At 39.6% G+C, this 24260-nt stretch overlaps 4 protein-coding genes and 1 long non-coding RNA gene across 5 annotated transcripts; 3 read left to right on the forward strand and 2 right to left on the reverse strand.

Annotated features, from left to right (window-relative positions):
* The first annotated feature begins 609 nt into the window (after positions 1 to 609).
* LOC110675848 lies at positions 610 to 1285 on the forward strand. The gene is made up of 2 exons (XR_002499846.1): positions 610 to 990; positions 1057 to 1285. It is a non-coding gene; the product is annotated as an uncharacterized LOC110675848 (long non-coding RNA).
* A 2612-nt stretch (positions 1286 to 3897) lies between these two features.
* Positions 3898 to 5699, forward strand: LOC5569391 (U3 small nucleolar RNA-associated protein 18 homolog). The gene has a single exon (XM_001658417.2). The coding sequence runs from the start codon at positions 4039 to 4041 to the stop codon at positions 5668 to 5670; it is 1632 nt and encodes a 543-aa protein (XP_001658467.1). The 5' UTR covers positions 3898 to 4038; the 3' UTR covers positions 5671 to 5699.
* Positions 5693 to 7082, reverse strand: LOC110676828 (replication factor C subunit 3-like). The gene is made up of 2 exons (XM_021846151.1): positions 6350 to 7082; positions 5693 to 6239 (listed from the first exon to the last, which is right to left on the reverse strand). Exons 1-2 carry the CDS (start codon positions 6938 to 6940, stop codon positions 5754 to 5756), a joined length of 1077 nt encoding a protein of 358 aa, XP_021701843.1. The 5' UTR covers positions 6941 to 7082; the 3' UTR covers positions 5693 to 5753.
* A 107-nt stretch (positions 7083 to 7189) lies between these two features.
* Positions 7190 to 18550, forward strand: LOC110676827 (coiled-coil domain-containing protein 93). Its single transcript, XM_021846150.1, is given in 9 exon segments — positions 7190 to 7384; positions 7449 to 7657; positions 16601 to 17066; positions 17128 to 17172; positions 17234 to 17564; positions 17567 to 17651; positions 17712 to 17917; positions 17977 to 18182; positions 18295 to 18550. Coding segments are annotated over 9 exon segments (1818 nt in total). The 5' UTR covers positions 7190 to 7300; the 3' UTR covers positions 18481 to 18550.
* On the reverse strand, positions 18545 to 19234 carry LOC5569390 (small integral membrane protein 4). The gene is made up of 2 exons (XM_001658413.2): positions 18931 to 19234; positions 18545 to 18869 (listed from the first exon to the last, which is right to left on the reverse strand). The coding sequence occupies exons 1-2, from the start codon at positions 19085 to 19087 to the stop codon at positions 18781 to 18783; spliced, it is 246 nt and encodes an 81-aa protein (XP_001658463.1). The 5' UTR covers positions 19088 to 19234; the 3' UTR covers positions 18545 to 18780.
* Positions 19235 to 24260: the final 5026 nt, after the last annotated feature.

The following is a 24260-nucleotide window of genomic DNA, read 5'->3' on the forward strand; positions in this document are numbered from 1 at the left end:
GTGGGTGGGTGTCCTAAGGATGTTACGGTCCATACAAAAATTATATAATGTTCATACAAAAAGCGTTACAAGGGAGTGGGTGGGTGTCTAAAATGGTCAATTTTAGCGTTATGAAATAAATGAATGAGCCCAAAGCCCTGTCCCAATTTTAGTGCCAAACGCTAAACTTTAGGCCAAAAACATATGTTTACTGAATTTTTTAATGTTTTCCGTTTGTTTACGTCCAAAAAACTTTTTAAATTTTATTTTTTAGATGTTGTCACACCCCTTGGTTTGAACTCAAATTTTGGGTGTATTTTGTTTTCCGTGTCCCTTCCGAAATGTCAGATAGGAACAACCCCAGTGTTAAAACTAAAACCCCTGTGGTGTTTTTGTCGACTAAGCGAATGTCAAACATGGTCAAAAGCGTTAAGGTTCATTTATAAAACCAAATTTTTAAATTAAAGTTTAAATATCCCGCATAGAGAATCACAGTTCGCCTTACATTGAAAACAATTAATCACTTTTATCTGTTAAGGTTAATGTACTCCGAACAGTTGGTTTTATGTTGAACTGTATTCAGTCTAAGGCTTAAGACGTTTAACAATGATTTGCGTGATGTTTGCCAAACAGTAACAATAAAAGATACTGTCCAGATATTGTAAAATTATACGGAGTTTCAAATCTCCAAGAAATGGTAAAATTATTACTTGACATTCTGCGAAACGGTCATTATCGCAAAACACTAACACATTTACATTTTACCGTATACAACCTATTTTTAACAGTTTGGCAAACAGTGGTTCGCTTTAGTGTTTGTGAGCGAAGTACCTAGAATATTTTCATCGTTTCGCCATTTGTTTTGTTTGGTTTAGGAGTGAAAAAAAACTCGTGCGGAAATAAATTTTCAAGTGGCGGATCTTTATTTGAGAAGGATTCAAGCTTCTTCCCTCTGGTTTAAGGCTTATGAGCTAGATCCCAAGTGACCCGTTTCATATCCAGATTTCTCAGGTAAGAAGAATTTATTCCGTGTAACTTAGATCCAAGTTCTAACGGGCACCAATTTGTTTTTTCCAGGATGTGTTGTTGCAGTGACCTAGAAATGAAACCAACAAATTATTACCGTTACCGATCTTCCCGTAATCTTCTAGCTGAGAAATCGTGCTTTCAAGGCCCAGGATTGTGCGAGCAAGAACCCCCCGAGTTTGGAACGGCGAAAAAGCAGAAAAAAGTGGTTAAATAAGAAACGCAATCTGTTTTACAGTGTGATTGCTCTAATATGAATAAAAATGCATAAACGATCAAATTCGTTCATCTTTCACTGATTAATCACAACAGGGATAATTCTTGGGTTAAATACTATACTTCACAATTAAACGATAATTACATATACAGTATTTGTTTTGATTTAAATTATAAAGTTCAACCATTCTCTACCTGTTTGGATTATAGTAGATTGATCAAAAAATGGAAGGTATGTGAACAGTTTGGCAGATTGTAATGAAAAAATTTTGTTCGACAAAATCGGCCTATTTAAATGGTTACATAACTTAACCGCCTATTTCCCACATTGTAATTTGTGCAAATACCATTCCCCGAACTGTAAAACCCGTTTATGGTACTGTTGGTTTATTGTTATTTTTAATTTTACACCGAATTATACGAATACTGTTGTTAATTGTTGTGGATTGAATGGGAAACAGTAGATGTATGGTTCATAATTATGCGGGATGATATAGCCGTTATTTGAGCGGAAAAAATGCTTAAGTAGTTGCAGTAACATGCTCTTTTATGTTTTTATTTAAAATCAAGATTTCGTTAAACATTTTAGGACCCAATTAGCAGATATGAGTGTAAATTGTTAAATACTTATCTCATTGTTAATTTCACAAAGAAATTTACACATGGGTTCACGATTTGACGTTTTAGCGGTGCCGTGTTATTAATGGACCTTTGCACGGGTTCACTATTTGACGTTTGAGCGGTGTCGTGTTATTTATGTCGCCATGGTAACGAATGAACTTGGCACCGCTCAAACGTCAAATTACTGGACTCGTGCATCGGTCCATGGGATCATGGCAACCAGTGAATTGGGTCCTAAAATTTTTAATGAAATCTTATTTTTATTTAATAACACGAAAAAGCATGTTACTGTAACTACTTTAGCAATTTTTCCCGCTCAAATAATGGCTATATCATGTTTAAACTTTAATTTAAAAAATTGGTCCATAAATGAACCTTGACACTTTTGATCATGTTTGACGTTCGCTTAATCGACAAAAACACCACAGGGGTTTTAGTTCGACCACGGGGGTTGTTCTTATCTGACATTTCGTAAGGGACACGGAAAACAAAATACACCCAAAATTTCAGTTTAAGCCAAAGGATGTGACAAAATCTAAAAAAATGTTTTTTGGGCTTAAACCAACGGAAAACATTAGAAAATTGAGTAAACATGCACGGAGACGGAATTCAACTCAATTTTGGGTTGTTTCAACGCAATTCCGTAGTTGAGCCCAATAACTCAATTTTGGCTAAATTTCCAAGGTCCCCACTAGGTAGTTTGGCTTTAATTCCATTAGAAAAATATACTCAATTTTGGGTTGATTTAACGCAAAATTGAGTTCTTTCGACCCAAACATAAGAAAAGTTGCATTTACCCAAATTTGGCTTATTGGGCCAAAGTACCCCCATTGGGTAGATGTAGCTCTCTCTATTTTTGACAACATTCGTGTGGGAGAAAGAGAAAACCGAGAGGTTTTGGGTTGAAACTATAATCGATATACTTAATTTTGGGTAAAGTAAACTCAAAAATTAGGTAAAAATATTTCTCCGTGTGTGTTTTTGGCCTAAACTTAAGCGTTTGGCACTAAAATTGGGACAGGGCTTTAGGACCCTATTCAGCACCGCTCAAACGTCAAATTAGTGAACTCGTGCATCGGTCCATGGATCAATGCACGAGTTCACTAATTTGACGTTTGAGCGGAGCCTAATTCACTCGTTGCCATGGTCACGTAAATAATACGGCACCGCACAAACGTCAGATACTGAACTCGTGCATTGGTCTATTAAGTCTTGAAATGTTGGTTCGCGTTTCCGTGTTGGCACCAATCGCCCTATGAACCGATGCACGAGTTCACTATCTGACGTTTGAGCGGTGCCGTGTTATTTACGTGACCATGGCAACAAGTGAATTCGGCACCGCTCAAACGTCAAATTAGTGAACTCGTGCATTGATCTATGGACCAATGCACGAATTCACTCGTTGACGTTTTAGCGGTGCCGTGTTATTTATGTTACCATGGCAACAAGTGAATTCGGCACCGCTCAAACGTCAAAATAGTGAACTCGTGCATTGATCCATTCTATGGGCCGATGCACGAGTTCACTAATTTGACGTTTCAGCGGTGCCGAATTCACTAGTTTCCATGGTGACATAAATAACACGGCACCGCTAAAACGTCAAATAGTGAATTCGTGCATAAGCCATTTTACGAGACGTTCGAATGACGTTTTCTGGCGGGCCGCTCATTGTTGTTGTTCAAAAAACTAGCATGATATCTGTATGGCGCTGGTCACATTTTTGTTGCCGATGACTTCCCCGTCTCTTTCAGCGCATGTTTCTACCCGGTTTACATGTATTACAAGTTACGTAGATGAAAAATATCTTCCCCGCCTACTGATTTAAATTTTACATGCGAACATTAAAAACTTTGTTGCATTGCCACCAGCGCCATTGTTGAATATGCTCCTTCCAAATGTGGCGCTAGAAGAAACGTAAATAAATCGGCCCGCCAGAAACTTTCAAAGCTGGTAAACAAACGGAAACCATATGATTCGAAACGTCTCATAAAATGGCTTATTGGTCCATATTCGCTTCATCCGTTTCTTTTCCAGCGGGGTTTTCAAACATTTTGACAGTCGATTGTTTTCTCGAATGCTGTTTACATTTTGCGCTGCGCGAGTTTCACGTGTTTTCCCAAAAGCTGCCGAGTTTTTGTAATGATTGTTTAAATTTTGTTACAAAAGTGATTCCATTTACAGAAAACTTCCCGCAAAATGCCAATCGACAGTGACGACGAAGCAATAAACCAGCTTCTGGACTCGTACCGGGAGGAAGTTGGTTTGGATGTGGAGTCGCCTCAAAAGAAGGACTCCGGTCAGGGCGAATTGAGTGATGAATCCGGCGAGGAGGGATCCGATGCGGAAGCGCCGGATGTTAAGGCGGAAGAGGACGAGGATGATGATAGGGAACAAGGCAAGTTGATCAAGAAGCAAAAAGAGGATGGGGACAGTGAAGATGAAGCGGAGAATCGGGAGGAGGATGTGTTGGATCAGTTGGACGAGCAGCTTATCGATAAGCCCAAAACCAACAAGGAGAAGGAACTAATGTCGCTGGTATTCGGAGGACGCGCGGAACTCGTGTCCAATTTGATGAAGGCTTCCGTCGAGGATTTCGGGGAAGAGTCAGATGACGGGGAGACGAAGAAGCGAAAACGTTCCGCGGCCTGGGAAGATTCGGACGATGAGAGAGATGATGATTTTCCCAAGAAGGAAAGGAAGGTGGAAATGCGAGCGACGGTCAATCGGCGGAGGAAGAACTTCGAGAAGATCGTTGGCCAACCGAAGTGGGCCGATTTGGACCGTGAGCGGGAGATTGATTCAGATGATGAGATTTTGAAAACGGTCGGACATGTAGTGAAAGGATCAACGGTGGATTTGCCCAAGGGGAACATTGAGTTGAAGCGATTGAAGAATCTGAATCGAGAAACCAAAAACGAAGGACAAATTACGGCGATTAACTTCCATCCCACTTCGATGGTTGCGGTCATGGCTGGGTTAAATGGATTAGCCTCGATTGTGGCGGTGGATGGCACGAAGAACGAAAAGCTGCACACGATTGGGCTGAAGAGGTTTAAGATCGCTTGCTGTCGGATGACCCCGGATGGAAACGAGGTGTTGTTTGGGAGTTTCCGGAAGTTCTATCATGTGTATAATTTGATATCTGGCCAGAGCGACACGTTGCAGTTGAGAGGAGATGGCGCTTGGACCATGAAGAACTTCGAGCTGTCGAACTGTGGCAAGTATTTGGCCGTCACTGGGGGTTTCGGGGAGATTCATTTGCTGGACGCTAGGAGCAAGGAGCTTCTAACCACCATCCAACAGAAAAACGCTTGTCCGTCTTTATGTTTTACTCCGGATTCGAAGTACCTTATTGCTCACAGCACGGATAACGAAGTTTCGATATACCACTTGGAGAAACGTCGTTTCGTCAATGTCTTCGTAGACGAGGGCTGTGTAAACGGATCATTTATAACCGTTTGCCCAAATAACCGTTACCTAGCTACCGGAAATCGCCAGGGAATCGTCAACATCTATTTGCTGGAAAAGGTCCTCAAGGAGAAATATCCTAGCCCGGAGAAAACCGTGTCCAATTTGACCACTTCGGTGGGATCGATGGCATTCAACGTAACTTCTGAGCTGTTGGCCATTGCTTCAGCGGAAGTGCCGGATGCGGTAAAGTTGGTACACATGAAGAGTGGAACGGTGTTCCGGAATTTCCCCATGATTAAAGCGGGGCTGGGAAGCGTAACACGTGTAGCGTTCTCCCCAGGGGGTGGTTTCTTGGCCATCGGTAGCCGGGAGGGTGTGGTTTCGCTCTTCCGGGTGAAACATTATCAGAACTATTGAAAGTTTAATAAACATTATTGTGTAAGTGACGGAAGTTAGTTTTTATTAAAGAAAGAAAAGCAATTTCGAGATTTCCGGGCAGCCTAGAAGTCATCCATGTCCATCGCGGAGGCCTGATTCAAGAACTTTTTATACAGTGCCATGAATTGCGCCACGAATGCTTCCAGGTGGAAGATGTGCTTGCTTCCCTGCTGCATCCGATGTTCGTAAGTTCCGGCAAAGTTAAGCGTTTGCGTCTTCAGGCTCATGTCGCAATTTTTGACTAGATTCTCCACCAACCCTCGGAAGATGATATCGGATGGGACGCCCTGCGAAAGAAGCTCATATAGACGCTCCCGGACGGCTTCCAACTTTTGGGGTGATTGCTCCTGGACGATCTGGTTGGCGGTTTCCCGGAGGAACACCTGCCAATCGATTTCCGGCACTTCTTGGTTGACCGTAAACGGATATTGTTGGACCTTGCAGGCTTCCAGCATAAGAATCGCCCGACGAAGATTACGTTCCGATTTCTCGGTGATTCTTGTGGCCAGCTCCGAGGGGATGTGAAGACCTTCCTTTTTGCAGATGTTCTGTGAAGGGATTAAGGTTTGTGTGATAGTCTCTTAATTGTAATTGTAATTGTAATTTATTAACGTTACGATACCCTGTCTTAATAATGAAAATGCCTGGAAATACTCACGTTCAGAATACTGACGATCTCCTCGTTGGTCGGAGCCGACACTCGAATCCCCAAGCAACGACTCTTCACCGCCGGAATGACTCGCGAAGTGGAATTGACGCAAAGCACCAACCGGCAGGTGGCCACGTATTTCTCCATGGTTCTTCTTAGGGCGTGCTGAGCGTCTTTGGTCAGCTCGTCCACTTCCGAGAGCACGATCGTTTTGAACTCGCGCTGCCCACTGGGATCGATCTGTTGCGTTTGGGCAATCTGCTTGATCATATCGGTGATGACAACCCGATCATAGATTCCGGCATCCGATGGATTCACTTCGATGTGATAGTTGCTGCTGACGGTCATGATTTCCACCTTGCGATTCGAGGGGGTGGTAAAGTTCATCACTTCGTTCCGGAGACGCTCCACTCCCGAGCCGTACAGTTCCCGCAGGAGGCACATGATCCGGGTCTTCTTTCCTGCGCCAGACGGGCCGTAGAACATCAAATGCGGAAAGTCTCCCTGGGCGCAAAGGTTCGTGAGGTGCGTGGCTTGCGTTTTGTGGTAGTCTAGTTTCGAGAGTTCACGCGGGCGGTAACGGTCAACCCAGAGAGCCATTTTGAACGAGGTTTTCAGGCGGAAATCACTGAATAATCACAAAAATTATTAACTTTTGAAGAGCGTTGGAACTTGAAGTTTTTGTTTGTATCGCTTGATCGTTGCGCGCCAACTTTAGATTGAAGCCCTTCGGAAACATACAGTTACAGCTGCAGACATGTCAAAACTACTCGAAACGTGCTCAAAATCCCGGGAGCTGATACCACTCCAGTGCAGTTGCATTGAGTTTGTCAAAATCAGCTGTTTTCAACTGACAACATAAAAGTGCATTTTTGTTATCACAAAATAAATTGCATCGGAAATTTGTAATTTTAATTTTTCATAAAAAAGTGATTGTAATCAACGTAGAATGTGAGGAAAATGGGTTCGAAGAATCTTTTCAGTAAGCACCTTCCAAACATCAAACTGGCCACTCGTTTCGACGCTGATGGCAATGAGATTCAGGTAAGTTCCCCAAATCCCCCAAAGATCTCTCCACTTTTCTTATGTTTCCGTACCTCATAATCAGGTGGAACGTCGCGAAGATGAGGAACAGAAGCGCAAGGAGCAGGAAATCATCGACATCCTGGTGGGGGCCGGGTACTACCGGGCGCATATCCAGGGTTTGTCCATCTTCGACAAAATCGTCGGCGGAATGACCTGGTGCATCGAGGCTTGCGATTACGACGTGGACGTAGATCTGCTCTTCCACGAGAATCTGACCATCGGACAGAAGATGTAAGTGATTCGTTTGCCAGGGTTGGTAGCGGGGCTCTTCATAAAGACTTGATCCTTATTATTTAATGCAGGGGTTTTCAGCCTTTTTTGCTCGCGGAGCACTTTTTTAAAATAAATTGTTGCGCGGAGCACCTGTTATTGATATCCGTTTGAAATCTGATTTTTTTACACACTTAAATCGAGACTGTAATTCCTACTAAAATCTTAAAGTGAGATTTATAGTCAGTGACAAAAGTTGAGTAACCAATTGCTGTTTTTCCATACAAAATGCCCAAGTTTGGAGCTTCGTATCTCAGCTTCTGGTAGTTTCTGATGATGAACTACAAATAACCTGAAATTTTGTGAATTTATTACAATGACTTTTAGAGAGTTGTTCGAAGACTAAAGTAAGTAATCGAGTTATATTTTATTTAACTCACAAACGGGTGGTTGATGTTTCTAGTAAATTTGTGTAACTTCTGAAAGGGAATGATTTCGCCGAGAAAGCCAATAAATACCGATTTTAATTTAATCTCTTCAGTATAATTTCCAATTTTTTTTTTATTTGATTTAGCAAGCTTTTTTATTTCAGAATTAAACTGTACCAATTAGGCATCTAAGGGTTCATGTACAAATTATGTCAAGCTCCAGGAAGGAGAGGTTCAGGTACTGAGTGACAAGCCTAACAAAATTTTTGGAGATCTCATACAAAAAGTTTGACAAGAAGGAAACCAAATGGAGCTATACCTATTTGCTTTTTTTTGACTTTCAATTTTAGTTCGAACACAGCGAGTTTCTGCAGTGAAATATATTATTTTTTGAGTCCTTCATTAAAAGTTAACCACAAGTTCAACACTCAAGGATTTATGGGTCAATCCGTGAAATATTTCTAATTTTGTATCACCGTGACCAAATTTTGACTATTATCGGAGTTACATCAGTTGTATTTTCGACGAAAATAAGTATCCCAACAAAACTTTCGCAACCTGAAAGTTTTAAATTACTCTTTCGTGAAAATTGGATCTAAATCCAGAAAAACCCAATTTTGCAGCCAAAGCTTTTCCATACAAAATGTCAATTTTCGTGATCAAACTATCTGGTCAAACAAACGCCAACAGAATATGTTTAACCTTTCATTTCTAACCTTTTTTTTAGTAAAATTCTGAACGTTTTCGTGACTATATCCGAAGTACATGAAATTTCGATAATGATCGAAATCAAGACACCGTTATACACACACGTAAAAATTGTGTTTCATCATCCACTATAACTTCGAAAACATCATAAGGTGAGAATGAATGAAAGAATAGAACCACTGCTAAATTTTTAAGATCGCAAATCAAGAGAACAAATAAGTGGCCTTAAATGAAAATTTGATCGATTGGTCGCAATCAGCGAGTTACTAATTTATCAAATTTTCAGCGTGATTGGTTGTTTTGTTCTCTAAATGTTCTCTATGTATGGCTTGGTTTGGGATAATAAAAGCATTTTCAAATCAAAAAGTTAAGTGTATTTCAAAGCATTGATACAAACTTTCAAAACTGTCGCGGAGCACTTGCTAAGGGCTCGCGGAGCACCAAGTGCTCCGCGGAGCACGATTTGAAAACCACTGATTTAATGCAAGTCTTTATTTTTAATGGAACGTCTCAGAAATCTCTATTGCATTCGAAATGGTCTTCAAAGTCACTTCTTACATTATCCTGCTGATCGTTAATATTGGTACATAATTCTGGAGCAGTGGTTCCCAACATTTTTGAAGCCGCGGCTCTCTTCGATATTCTAGAAACATCTTGCGGACCTCTTAAAATTAACATTCTTGGAATCAAATTTTATGAAAGTTAAGTACAGTCGAATTTCGTTCGTTGCACTTTCTTTAAATGGGCTACGTTTTAATTGGGCTCCCGTTAGTTGATCTACAGCCCACCTAAAACGAAGGCAAACGTCATTTTCGCCTTAACCTTCGGGCTGTCGCGCTGTTGTACTTTGTACAACAGTTGTGATTTATATTCTAGCATTTTGCAACAAAGATAAAAGACACCCAACCAAAATGTATTCCTCAAGAATCTTCTTAAGAACAATACTCGACAGTTTTTATTTACAGTATGACCCTTTATAATACGGTAAAATCAAAAAATGTACATGGAAGTCGCATAATAATGAATGCACTATGTACGGTTCAAGAAAACCACAGCTTGAAATCGTCATTGTAATTGTAATTGGGTCCTAAAATTTTTAATGAAATCTTGTTTTTATTTAATAACACGAAAGAGCATGTTACTCTACCTACTTTAGCAATTTTTCTCGCTCAAATAATGGCTGTATCATAATAAATCTTCGAGCTGTTTAGTAGAATACCTATAAGTAGATGAAAAAACCGAATTTAGTACTATACCATTTAATTCCACTAGAGTTTGTATCCTTTGACAGATACGCGTATTTCGACCTCAACTGTAAGGCCGTCTTCAGTGTCGTGTACTAGACTCGACTAGTCGAGTCTAGTACACGACACTGAAGACGGCCTTACAGTTGAGGTCGAAATACGCGTATCTGTCAAAGGATACAAACTCTAGTGGAATTAAATGGTATAGTACTAAATTCGGTTTTTTCATCTACTTGGCTGTATCATGTTTAAACTTTAAATTAAAAATGTTGTCCATAAATGAACCTTGACACTTTTGATCATGTTTGACGTTCGCTTAGTGGACAAAAACACCACAGGGGTTTTAGTTCGACCACTGGGGTTGTTCCTATCTGACATTTCATAAGGGACACGGAAAACAAAATACACCCAAAATTTGAGTTTAAGCCAAAGGATGTGACAAAATCTAAAAAAATGTTTTTTGGGCTTAAACCAACGGAAAACATTAGAAAATTGAGTAAACTTGCGTTTTTGGCCTAAACTTAAGCGTTTGGCACTAAAATTGGGACAGGGCTTTAGGACCCTATTGCTCAATCCACACCCTGGCAGACAATTATCCGCCCATCTAGACACGGGCTGGGTGAGGACCTACCAAGCCTCCCCCGTTAACATGTCCTATACCGTTTAGCACACCGGGATCTTCCACAAGCAGGCGCCGGAATTAAAGCGGTCCCACAAGCTTCAGATACATTAAATAGATATAGTCCCTCTGGCAATAAACCGAATGGCGCCCTCCGCTTCACCACTAGTACTGCTTCCCCACACGCCAAGCACAATATCGAAAATAGCGCGTTGTATAGCAAATACAGTACACCACCTCCGACACTATGCCAAATGTACAGGAAAAACAGCACCAGTAAGAAAGCGGAAGACGCACTACTCGGTTCAGTGCCAGAAGGACTATAAGTATAACGAAGAAGAAATGAAAAGATACAGGGTGTCCGCAAATTATCCGAACAGCAAAATATTAGAAAGATGACCTCGCATTGAAAACAATGAAAAATCAATGTCCATGTACCTTTTATAATATATCTATATGCTAACACAAAATACAACTTTAAAAAATTTCGAAATAATTACTTGTTACTGAGATAGGCAAATTCAAATTTTTCGGAAACGTTTTTCCTGAGGGCCGCTAGTCATACTGGAGATGTGTTATCCCTAAAACCTAAAAGAGATGAATCCAAATGTCCTATTATTATTTGAAGTAATCTACAGGAAAGTGGCTTCAAGTTAGACTGAAAATAGAAAATTGTACGGTGCAAATCCAGTGAACTGTATGGACATTTCTCTCCCGTCATAAAGCTCGGAAAACAGCTCCCTTTAAGACACCTCAATACATTTGGGTTGGTTGTGCAATTATTTGAAATCGGAAATGTGTCAAACTTACTTCTTAAGAATATAATAAGCCAATATTTAAAACCATGCAAAAATATTGAATTTATTATGCTTGATTGTATAGAGCCATGTCTTCAAAGTTTGTACGGATAATTTGCGGACACCCTGTAGTAGAGTTGGTTCGGTTATTTGATTGCTGAAACGAAAAAAAAAACAGAAAAAACAGAAACAAAGTGTTAACATTAAAACGGGGTTTTATAATTGATAAATGTATCGATAGTTTCTCATCTGTTACGTTTCCTTATCGTAGCGCTGTCGATTTTTTCCATCTCCAGGGTGTTCGTCTCCGCTCGAGCAATGAGGACCATGATGAAATGAGAATATAAAAATGTGAGCATTAGTGTTGATCTAGTAATAGATTAATTTAAACTGCTTTTCATGTGCTAAGTAACTTGTAAACTCCTACTCAATTATGTTTTGTTGGCCTACACGTTTTATTTAGACACAATTTTTATTTAGAAAACTATTTGGATCCGAATTTTAGGTGCAGATTGAGCATGTTTGATAAAACAAGCATCCTGTTTTCAGTTAAAGAATGTTCAAGAAGTTGATGATTCTGTTATTTATACTGGCTACATACAAGAATTCACTATTGATGTAATATATGGATATTGAAAGTTCCAACGCGCGATTATAATACTTCAGTTTTCGTGCTGTTGTATTGGTGTAAGTAGTGGGAAACCAATCAGTTTGGTGATTCTAACGGTAACAAATAGCAAGACGAAAGGAAAGTTGATAATCTATCATCATTATGATTTCAGTCCTAATTTCATGATCCGTTTAATAAATTCCGCGTATGATTCGGCAATTTTAACAATTTATACATGTGTATTCGAAGAAAACAGACTACGAGCATTTATTACCTGTTGCAAGGTTCCTAATTGATCAGATATTTATCATTTTCTACAGCCTAATTTAATAATACCTACATTGGGTTGTAACAAAAATTTGATCTTGGGATGTTGATTTGCCTCCTAATCATAGTTTCGACAATAGTCACATGCTTACTATCCCTTATGGCAGTGTTGTTGATTCTATTGTCTATCGCTCATCAGTTTCGCGCCACCCGGCAGGGACTTGGTCCTATGTACCCAATACTCTGCTGTGTCTTAACTTCACGCAATACATTCTGTAGATGTGTGATACAGTTTGCGGAATATTATGATTTATCACTTCGTTCAGATGGAAAATTCTGTTATGGTACCATATTCACATATCAGATAACTCCCACCTGGAACGATGTAATACATCGGAGACATGTAGATTCAGATGTATGCATACGATCTATGCCTAGTTCGGCTCTGATCGACAGGCAATCAGTGTATTCAGTTTTTCAACTAGCTTGAAGCGATGAACGTTTCAAGACAAGCTCTCCACTATATCTGCAAGCAATCACCGGTCGTCGATAGACATTTCGGTTCTTTTCTGCTAAAGATAGATCCGATTTTATGCCAAAGACTATGGCTCATGCTTTTCAATACAGCTGGAAAAACAAGAACTACACCCAGCACCAAATAGTACGTAACTATGAGGCGGACCGGAAGGTTTGATGAGCAATCCCCACCAAAAAAAAAAAAAAAAAAACACAGCTTGAAATCGTCATAATCCAGATAATATAGAAACTTGGGGTCTTTAGTAAAGTTGTTCTGGAGGTGAAGCGCTATCTGATGGTACCTCATTTAATTCGGAATTTGACCGCTAGGTGGCACTAGTGGGCATGGAAGTTTTACTTTTGTTTTGCAGATTTTTCAGGATCCTGGCCATTTAGAAGGATGTCGTCTTCGGCAAAGTTGTTTAGTAAGTTAAAGACTATCATTATCTATCGAGCTAGTTGATTCAAAATTTTGCCACTAGGTGGCGCTATTGAGCATGAAACTTTTGTTTGCAGATATCTCAGGAGCCTGACCACTTAGAAAGATGGTGTCTTCGGCAAAGTAGTTTGGTAGCTCAAGGGCTATTATTATCTGAGCCAAGAAATACGATATTTTGCCATCAGGCGGCGCTAGTGAGCATGAAATTTTTGTTTTGCGGATACTGCAGGATCTTGATTTTTTAAACAGGCACCTTTGGCAAAGTTGTTCAGAAGCTCAGGGACTATCATTATTTTAATAAATCTTTAACTTTAAGGATTAAACAAAGAAAGAATTTGAGCTACTGAACAACTCTGCCGAAGGCACTATCTTTCTAAGTGATCAGGCTCCAGAGATATTTGCGAAAGCAATGTTTTATGCTCACTAGTGCCGCCTAGTGGCAACATTTTGAATCAACTAGCTCAAACAATGATAGTCCTTGAGTTACCGAACAACTTTGCCGAAGACGCCATCTTTCTAAGTGGTCAGGATCATGAGATCTGGGAAAAGCTTAATGCTCACTAGCGCCGCCTAGTGACGAAATCCCGAATTTCTTGGCTATAGTAATAAAAGCCCATAAGCTACTGATCAATTTTGCCGAAGACGTCATCTATCTAAGTGGTCAGACTCATTAGATATTCGCAAAACCAAGGGTGTTGTACAAAGTACAACGAGCGACTATTCGCGTTACAAAAATTCGCGCGACGACCGAAAGGTTAAAAGCAATCCATGAGACAGCTGCGATCAGCTGGTTTTTTTGTTTACCAAGAGCTTTTGACGTTTCGCAATGAACTAATCTACGATGACGTCACGCCGCAACTTCCAGCGGGAAGAAAATCTCCACTGCGGGCCGTGTTTACAAAAAATGAACAATTTCGCTGCACATTCATCCACTCAATGTTCATCCGGTGAACATTCATTCACTGGATGTTGGTCCGGATGTCATTTTATGTAAACATGGCCCGCATTTACAACGGAAAAGAAAAAGAAAGTCGACAATAAAAGAAGATCGTGGATAAGTCCATCGGAGTGACCGTTCGATTACAAAGGAAAATGTGAAGCTCCGGCAACACTCGCATACTTTGTTTACTCATTCGTTTCGGTTGCATTCACACTTTGAGCTGTCAGTCCTATCCAGGGCTGCCACATAAATATGTTTACAGTGAAAGTCTCCTCCTGCGTCAATACAGTGGGTTTTCCGACATTTTTCGATGCACACCTTGCCTTAAGCTTCATACAAAAAGTACTTTCAGGAATATTATATGTGGCCGTTGCCTTATGGATTGAGTGACTCCTGGTAAGATCGACAGCTTTTAGCATTTGCAATGACGTACATGTATTTAAGATCCATTTTGAATTGCTAGAAGTGCGCAAAAATTAAGACCCTCATGTAAAAAATGGGTCCTTACATTGCGCATCGCTTTTTTTTTTCAAATAAAAATTCGACATATTATATGAAACATTAATTGAATTACTAGAATATTACCGTTTTTGCAAATACACCGCAAATCTCGCATAACTTCTGATCTCGCCCTAAAAGCCATTGGTAATCATGTGTGTAGCTCATTGTTTCTGAGCATTTGAATGGATTTTCATGTTATTTCACAACGCTATGGGGAAGAAAGGATCATTATCTATCTGCCCGTGATGTTGGTTTGGATGCTTATTCTTTCATTTGCTCAGAAACAACGAGCTACACACGTGGCTACCAATGGCTTTTAGGGCGTTATCTCAGAGTATGCGAGAAATATATTTCTCATAACACAGTTTTGTTCAGAAAAATGTTGATTTTTGGAAGAGCCACTCCTTAGTGCTTGTGCTAAGACGGTGTAAAAGTTGAGGATAATACGTGTGACGATAAGGTTTTTTGGTTATTTACTAACATTAACAAGGGTTTCTTAGTAAACAAATGTATGTCAAATACTTATTTCACATAAACAAACATGTTAGTGAAACAGAATTGTTGAAAAAATCATTGATTAATTTTAATTTTTTCATGCTTGTTAAAAATGCGCAAAGTTTGGAACTGCGCAAAGTAAGGTGCGTACACGGTAGTTGTTTAATGGCCATAGATAACGGTACCTCAGACCATCACTGGATACAGCTAGCTGAAATGCTAGCCAGAGATAACCCTCTAATACTCAACCCCGCCTTTAGACGGGCTACACTTTGGAATTTTGTGTATTTTTTCGTAGCTCGGAAATCAAAATGATTTTATTTTTGGCTTTAACCTTGACTCATGGCACGCATATAAAAAACATTTTTTATGACTTTTGATACTTTTTTTGTATTTTTGAAAATTGTTTGAAAAGTTGTATTCTTGTATAACCTTCAATGCATATATATTTTTCTACTATCAACCTATCACAGAAGAACAGCTTGGTGGTATTAAAATAATTTCAAACCTGTTTTCCGGTAATTACACGGAAAATAAAAATATTTCCAGAAAAAATAATAAAAATTTAATATTTAAAAGTATTGTAAAAACTTGAATTTTTATTATTGCCAAAAATCAATAATCAGAAGAGGCTTCAAAAAAAATGTAAAAGAATGGGAACGTTCAAAAATAAAAATTATAAAAATCAAAAACCAAAATTCATAAATTTGTGGATAAAAATAATAAAATATAATAATAAATAAAACTTGGGTATTAGAGGGATAAAAGCGCTACGCTATGTTGGGTTCCTGCGCATGTGGGAATTGCCGGAAACGAAAAAGCGTATCATTTTGCGGCAATCGGGCGTGGAGATAATGAACCTAATATACCTATTCCTGCGATGGAAGCGAAGAAAATAGTAAAAATATACATCAGATACAGCTGGGAAGGCGAGTGGCGAAATTCGAACGATAGTTTTCTTCGGAGGATAAAGAACTCAACAGTTCCTTGGCGGGACAGGAAATCAAGCAAAGAACGAAGGGCAATTACTCGATTGCGTATAGGACGCACCAACATCTCTCACAGTGCAATCTTCTCACAACAACGTTTGCGAGGTCTGAAGGGACGAGGTTACCGTGCTGCACATCCTTGCAAATTGTCGCAAATATGATACAGAAAGGCTAGAAGCCAAGTTGGACGCGGGTATCAACCCTATTCTCAGCAACAACGAAGCAAACGAGGAGAAATTGATCGAGTTCTGAAGAAAACTCGATTACTAGATAGAATTTAAGTAATCTGTTAAGTTGTTTCTTCTCTTTATTAAACAATAATAATAATAATTAAAGTTCCTATTTTAAGACACTCAATTGCTACCAACCCTGTTTATTTTACACTTTTAAAGATTTTCCAACTATTTCCAGCTCCCTAACGGAAAAGATCGTCGTGGTCCTACCGAAGATGAAGTGTCCCTTCCAGCTGGAACCGCACCAGATTCAGGGTCTAGATTTCATCAACATCTACCCGGTGGTGGAGTGGTTGGTCAAACGGTCAGCCGAAAATCGCAGCGAAAAGGCCGAAAAGCTGAAGAAGCTAGCGGCGTCTCAGTTCCAAAATCACTTCACGCTTCAATCGGACCGAGAAGCCAAGCAAGTGCACTCGAAGCAGCTGGAGAATCTCCGAACGGTTGAGGATAGATACATTCCGAAAAGGCAGTTCAGACGCACGGAGAAGGGTCCGGACGATGTTATGAGCCGGGTGAGGATCACCCTAATGGAGTACGGAACGAGGGACTTTTCGGTAAAGACGAATGTGGACATTGCCGAGGTGGACGATGCCCATGATTCCGAGGATGTGTTTGAGGGCATCCTGCAAAGGACGGAACAGGAGGTAGATTTTGATTTGCTAGAGATGGCATGCAGCTTCTTACGTTTTAATTTATTGATTTTAGCTTGATTTCGATAATTTGTTCAAAACTTTATCAGTTGCAAAAGAGGTAAATTTAGTTTTAGCCTTCTGTTCACAAAGATCGCAAGCTAAAATTTTTCTTTTAATAGCAAAACATTTCGGTTGAACTGACGGACGCTGAAAGAAGCGCCCTGAATCAGCACTACGAGGATCTTAAACGAGAGATGTCGATCGACACCAGCCAGTTGTCCGAGCAGAACAAGATCAAAACGATTCTAGCCACGAAGTTAGCTCTGGAGAAAAAGCTAGACCGCGTCAAGGCTTCAAATGGCAAGCTGAAGGAAGCTTTGCAGCAGGAACAATTAGACTTGGATGAGATGAAGAATCTCAAAGGCTCCCTGGAGGGGGAAATCCATAATCTAGATAACTTGGAAATCGACGAGAAGAACCAGAAAATTCTGGCTCACGTTCAGGAGTTGATCTCAAAAACGAAAGGATGAAACAACTGGAGACGGAATTTAAGGAACAGTGCAAGAAGGAGTTGGCTGATCTACAAGAGAAAATTTTGTGAGCAGTTGATTTAACATTCTATTGAAATCTCGGGAACTAATGTCCTTTTGATTACAGGAAAGCCGAAACTTCCACCCCAGACGAAGACATAATCGAATATCAGAAGCAGTTGGAGGTCGAACAGGAACGTTTGAAATCCTTACGTCTGCAGCTGGCCAAGAAAAACCGTGCCTATGTTTCCATCAATCGCCAGCTAGATAACATTCCAGATCGTACTGAGCTGGCTCAGTATCAGAGAAGATTCCTCGAGCTTTATAATCAAGGTACCGTATTGAGATTGTAGTTCTTGAACGGAGTAGTTAATCCGATTCAAAATTTGCAGTCAGTGCAACACATCGCGAAACGAAGCAGTTCTACACTCTGTACAACACTCTCGACGACACCAAGCTATACCTGGAGAAGGAAATGTCGCTGCTGAACTCGATCTACGAAAACTACGGCAACGCCATGCAGTCGTTCAACTCGCGGGAGCAATTTGTGCAACAGTTCGAAACGATTGTCGAAGGCATCCGCAACAATAAGGCTAAGGTACGTGTTGCGACTTTACTTCAATTTCATTAGACAACGCTTGAAAGAGGAAACGGAACATACACGTGCCCTGCGTTTAAACTTCCCCCACTGCTCTTTCCATTTCCCGTAGGTCAAAACGAAGTGCGATGACGAACGTGCCAAACGGGATGGCTTGAATGCGCAGCTTTTGTGTCTAGTCGAACAGCAGCGCAAATATGCTACAACCGTAAAACAGTTGACCGCTGAGTGCCAACGGAACGAGGCCCTGTTGCGACGCCACCAGCAACTGCAAGCAGAAGTCGACCGAAGCGAATAATTTCCATACCTAAGTTTAGTCCTATCCCAATGCTATCGAAATATAATCACAAACAGAGATGAGATTTGAACTATTACTTTTTTATTCCATCGTCGGATTGCTGTTCAACTACCCTTAACCGCTGGGACTGGATTTCCTTCTCGATATAATAATTCAAATCCTTCAGCGGATTATAATAAAGGTGCACGATCTGCGAACCAGCAAACATCGAAAACAGAGCCGCAGCCATGAACTTAACGTATTCTTTTGTGGGAACCCCTGCTGGCATGTTTGTGCCGATTTTTCAACCGTTCGTTGTTCTTAGTTTGATTCCCGAATCGGTTCCAGCTGGTGAAGTCGTAACCGCTCTTCGACAATATCCTTGGCTTGTCTCTTCTTGAATGTGTTATCTAAAAACACGACAGGCACCGTTTTAATACAACTTAGATCATTATTTCAAATCATACTCACAGAAATTGGTATCGCCCACGCGCCAATGGATCATGGAAAACTCCAGCGTTGCGCCGAGACCGAAGAACAGCGGCAGAAACCGGTAGATGCCCAGGTACTTTTTGCCTGGCCACAGGTCCAGCAGATGTTTGAGCGTTTGGCTACGACGGAAGCGCATTGGAACAATTTTTAGTGCTGATTTTTCATGCCGCGGACGATTTTATGTAACAAAATTCGCGCTGATGGCATGCAGACGCACCAGGCGAGATCACAACAAAATAGCAAAAATACGACGGCCGCAGCGACTGACAGTCAGGGCAAAACTGACAATTGTTGGACTAATGGAAAATAAATGGATGCTTTATCCAAATTCCCGGGAAGGGGTTTCGTACACGCCAGTGTTGCCAAATTTCTTGCGTAGCAATTCATAAGCACGGACCAAAGACAAATTAAAAACCTCCATGTCCCTTGCAGTTGCCCAAAATTTTATGGCTCATAAGGTAATCTAGAATGCCGTTCAAAGTGTACTGCGATCTGTCAAACTTGGTACCTTTTGCACTACCGAGGGACCAAATGCAGTACTAGAAGTGGTACCCAATCTGAGCCCGAGTGTGACGGACCTGCACGGACGTTTGCAAATACCCTTTAATGGGTAAAAATTCACCCATTTTCGCTAGAAGTGCCTCTCCACATTTAAAGGGTAAACACGGTTTAAGGCCGGTTTGCTACTGACAAGAAAAGGAATCGCCTATCTCGATGCGTGGAAAATTTCTTCCAAGAAATGGTCAAGAAAATCACTTTTTTCTGATCGCAGTACGCAGTTGAGAAGATATGTCACTTCAAAGGGGGCTCTCTGTAGGAAATTTCTTGACCCTTTCAGTCAAGGAATTTCTTTACTTTTCTTGAGCGAAACAGCATACTTAGCTTTACTCTTTAAAGGGTAAGAGCGGTTTCTGTCACATGATAGGTAAATTTTTACCCTTTTTGTAAATCTCGCTTGTGGCATAAAAAGAGTAAAAATTCACCCATTTTTGGAAGGGGAATGCAAATTAGCATAACCTCAACTTTAATAATGTGTTTTGAAATAAAGTATTACAATTACAAATACATTTTTATTACAAACAATAAGCATTATTATACAAATATAACTAATTGAAACACACATTTATTTTGTTTACACATAAGCTCCTCTAATCTGTCAATTGTTGGAATTTTGCTGCAGCCGGCTGGAACCGAGGCAGGAATAACAGGTAAATCTGAAATGTCTGTGTAGTTTGTGATCAATATAAATTTAACATTACTATATAAGTCAATAACTTACCTCTTCTTTGAACGCTGTATATACAAAAATAGAAAGATGAACTTAAAGATTTATAATTATACTTAATCTTCGGAACTGCGCACAACACAGCTGCATCTATGGAATGTTTGCTTTAACTATTTTTTCACCCATAAATGAGTTTTAAATACCCATTTTTAATCTGCAATGGCCAAAACATAATGGGTGTTTATTTACCCGTTTTTCATTTCTGTATTTACCCATTTTTTGACAGAAGTGTGAGCTATTTGAAAATGGGTAAATTTTCACCCATTAAAGGGTATTCGCAAACCACCGTGAAGACTTCCACTAAGGGCCAAGGATGGAAATCTAGTGATCATGACGATCATGACAAAATAAATGATGCACACTGTAAGATCAAAGTACCCTTTAAAGAGTAAAAAAGTACCCTCTTTGAAAGAAACTAGTTTAACTCATAAAAAGAGTAAAGGGTCTTTACTCATTAAAGAGTAAACGGCTTGTACGTCAGATTAACGAGTGAATTTTACCCATTATCCAAAAACATTTTTCTAAGAAACAGAGTAAAATTTAGTCTTTTTGAAATATATAAAATGCAAATCGATTTTAATGTTTCATTTCTAAGATAAATAATCAATAGAAAACTATGACCATAAAAAACATTTTATTGAATAATATAATAACACATAATTCAGTCCGATGCGGGGGCATTATTTATTAAAGGCTGACTTGCAATCCTAATACTGCTGCTACCGGAGGTTATGTGCAGCGGGACAAGCATACGAGACTTGGCATCAGAAGTCTCGAGCAAACATCCTGTGAAATTTGATTGTTTTCATAGTAAGAACACGATAGGAAAATAATTTGAATGCACATATCTTGAAATTACTGGCTATCCTGGTTTTTATTAAATTGTTACGGGTTTGTGTACATAAACTATTATATCTTGTGCAGGGTCTGAGGGAGAAGTTAAATCTATTTTCAAATTACAAGGAAATTTTCACCCATTAAAGAGTAAATGGCCGGAATATATAAAAGGGTACTAAACACCCAACTAACAATTTTAGCGCTATAAACCAAGATTATTTGCTTTGTGCTGTATAACAGCTGAATTGAAGTAGCGAACGCATCAAACAATGAAAGCTGTCAAAAATAGAACGGTTAGCGTTAATACAGCTGTAACGCAAACGTTTTGCAGCTACAAATCTTAGCTGGATAAATTTCGTCAGTTATCGCTTTTGCAGCTTTCACTAAGCTGTAACTCAACACCGTAAAAGATAGCAACCTTATGATGTGGAATAGAACTCGCCATCAGCAATCCGGCTGCTTCTATACAATATGATTTGTTATGCTGCTCAATATATATTTAAGAAGCGCTTTGTCGTTAGTTATACAGCGAGCATACAGCAGTATGCTGGAAAACAACAACTTGTGGCGCATCTACTCAGCTTATTGGATGTAAACATTGCATTATCATTATAAAATATTGTGTGAACCGTTTTCGATGTAGAACAAAACGGTGTGTTTCCTTTGCCTTTCGATATAGACTGTGGTGGCAACAAGGACAGCGTCGAGACTTGTGGATGCAGAGATCGTGAGTTCGATTCCAAGCGGTGGCAGGTAACGTTAGGAACATTAAATTCTCAGATATTTATGATATGAATTCCGAAAGCTATGAAACAGCTTGAAAATAATATTTAATTGATAATACAGCGAAGCTGTATATTAATTATTCAACAGTTGCGAAATGGTTGAGAAAGCGCCTTCCGAAAACGTTACACGGCTACTTGTCGTATAACTGTCGAGATAGAGCAATGATCAATATGAATAAGAGCTGCCAACACAGCTTAATAGTAGCTGAGTAGATTCGCCAGATTTGTTGGTAAAAGGATCGCATAGAAGCTTTCGTTCGTATGTACAACGCCTTTACTCAGCATGAAGCCGTATAAAGAAGGCCTAGAGAATGTTTACATTTGCACTAAATGTTAATTGGGCACCCATTATTCGAAAAAATAATTTACCCTTTATTTTGACGTTTTCATATATCAGAAAATAATGGGTATTTTTCCACATTAAACGGTAATGACGAGTTTACAGTGCATCGCGGTTGTTCTTTATCATGCGAGCATAGCAACAACGATAAACCTTTAGTCGTCAAAGCCTAACAACAAACTCCGCTCCGCGAAAAATGAATCACTTGGCATGTGTGCTAACGATCAATTGTTCGCAAATCAAAGGCATAACATTTCGAGGATTTTGAAGCTTTTATTCCGCGATCTGTCTTCTGGTATGTCATTTCTGATCAGAAAACCAATCGGGCATAGTTTGTGCGGCAAATTATGCTGTGAACGCGTTCTGATTCATGTTAATCTCAACATGTTACAACATTCGACAAACGGTTTGTCCCGCGACAAACAGTGCATCAGATGCTCCATATACAGTGGGGATTCGCTCGTTGGAGGTCCGCTACATGGAATGACTCGATGGTTGGATGTTCGCTGGTTGGAAAATATTCCAACTAAAAAGCACTCAAATGTCAACAGAAAATGTCAAACTGACTCTGACGTCTGAGTACCGTCGCATAGTGGTTTCTGCGCTCGTGTACATACACGTTACATGTCACTAACACTACTTAAAAAATGCTGGTGGAAAATATAAACAAAGATCAGCTGTTCCCAGCAAAATCAAACGGCAGTATTTTCAACCAGCAAATTTGCGCATGTGTTTGTGACACCGCTCGGCGAGAGCTCAATTGAAGTCTCCATATATAGAACAAATGCGTATGTATATGTGCGTTTCGTGACGATTTGCTCTCCAGATGCGTTAGTGTGGAGCATTTTCACCAGCTGTCAGTCGTTCCAACTAACGGGTCGGATTCGCTAGATGGAAGGCAATCGTGTTCCAACCAGCGAATCCCCGCTGTATCCTTACTATGCGCGCGTAGTGAGATGTTCAAATCATGCTGCGGCAAGAGCGACGGTCATCTTAGACCATTCAAATACTATGTTGTTAGTCGCTAGAGGCGATTTTTTTTTCATCCTTGCTGAGGGCCCATTAAAAAATTTCATAACGCTGAAGGGGGTGGTTGCCCGGATAAAAACGTATCATTCAGTGAATGGAATAAACCATTAATGTACAATATAACGTATTGGATGCAATACAGCGTATTGTAATTGAATGTCGAAGCAATATTATCAGGTCCGTCCCACTCGGGCTCAGATTGGGTACCACTTCTAGTACTGCATTTGGTCCCTCGGTAGTGCAAAAGGTACCCAAGTTTGACAGATCGCAGTACACTTTGAACGGCATTCTAGATTACCTTATGAGCCATAAAATTTTAGCCAACTGCAAGCGACATGGGAGTCTTTAATTTGTCTTTCATATTATTCTTGTTTGGATATACAATTCAAAAACAATATAATATATTGTAACAGAACATTGTATTGTTTTTAATTGGTTTTATACCTTACAATTTTGGTCAAATTCCTATTTTCGCGTAAAACAACTGTTGCTTTTTTCTATGTAACTTTGCTGAAAGAAAAAAACAAAACAAGTTCAGAAAGCAAGAAATGGTGGGTGAAAAAATATTCAAAAACTTAAAATAAGTAGGTTTTTAGAAGTCACTTGACATTAGGTGTAACGACGAATGCAACCATGATACAGTTCGTTGAATTGTTTTTGTATTGTACAACAATACACGAATTGTTAATCAAGACAATACATGAACATTATATCGTATTGTATTTTCAAAATGTTTGTATGAGAAAATATCTATATTTGTATTGTTACGATACTTTACCACCCATACATTATATTGCAAAAATCTCATATACCATACAGTGAACTGTTCAAAACAATATATTGTACTGTAATTGTATTGTCATTTTACATATACTGTATTGTATTTCCAATATATTGAATGGTACTGTTACAATACGTTATATTGTTTTTGTATTGTATTTTTTATTCGGGTGGGTGTCCACGTGATGTTACGGCTCATACAAAATTTATAAAATATTCATACATACAGCGTTAGGCTCCAAGCACAATGTGA

Source organism: Aedes aegypti, chromosome 2 (assembly GCF_002204515.2).
Source record: "Aedes aegypti strain LVP_AGWG chromosome 2, AaegL5.0 Primary Assembly, whole genome shotgun sequence".
NCBI lineage: Eukaryota > Metazoa > Arthropoda > Insecta > Diptera > Culicidae > Aedes > Aedes aegypti.

What these genes read in the sequence shown, in the direction of transcription:
- LOC5569391 (XM_001658417.2), top strand. Translation starts at nt 4,039, where the DNA reads ATGCCAATCGACAGTGACGACGAAGCAATAAACCAGCTTCTGGACTCG.
- LOC110676828 (XM_021846151.1), bottom strand. Translation starts at nt 6,940, where the DNA reads ATGGCTCTCTGGGTTGACCGTTACCGCCCGCGTGAACTCTCGAAACTA. An exon ending in AGATCGTCAGTATTCTGAAC is followed by an intron (nt 6,240 to 6,349) that starts GTGAGTATTTCC and finishes ATCCCTTCACAG; the next exon opens with AACATCTGCAAAAAGGAAGG.
- LOC5569390 (XM_001658413.2), bottom strand. Translation starts at nt 19,087, where the DNA reads ATGCGCTTCCGTCGTAGCCAAACGCTCAAACATCTGCTGGACCTGTGG. An exon ending in CGTGGGCGATACCAATTTCT is followed by an intron (nt 18,870 to 18,930) that starts GTGAGTATGATT and finishes TCGTGTTTTTAG; the next exon opens with ATAACACATTCAAGAAGAGA.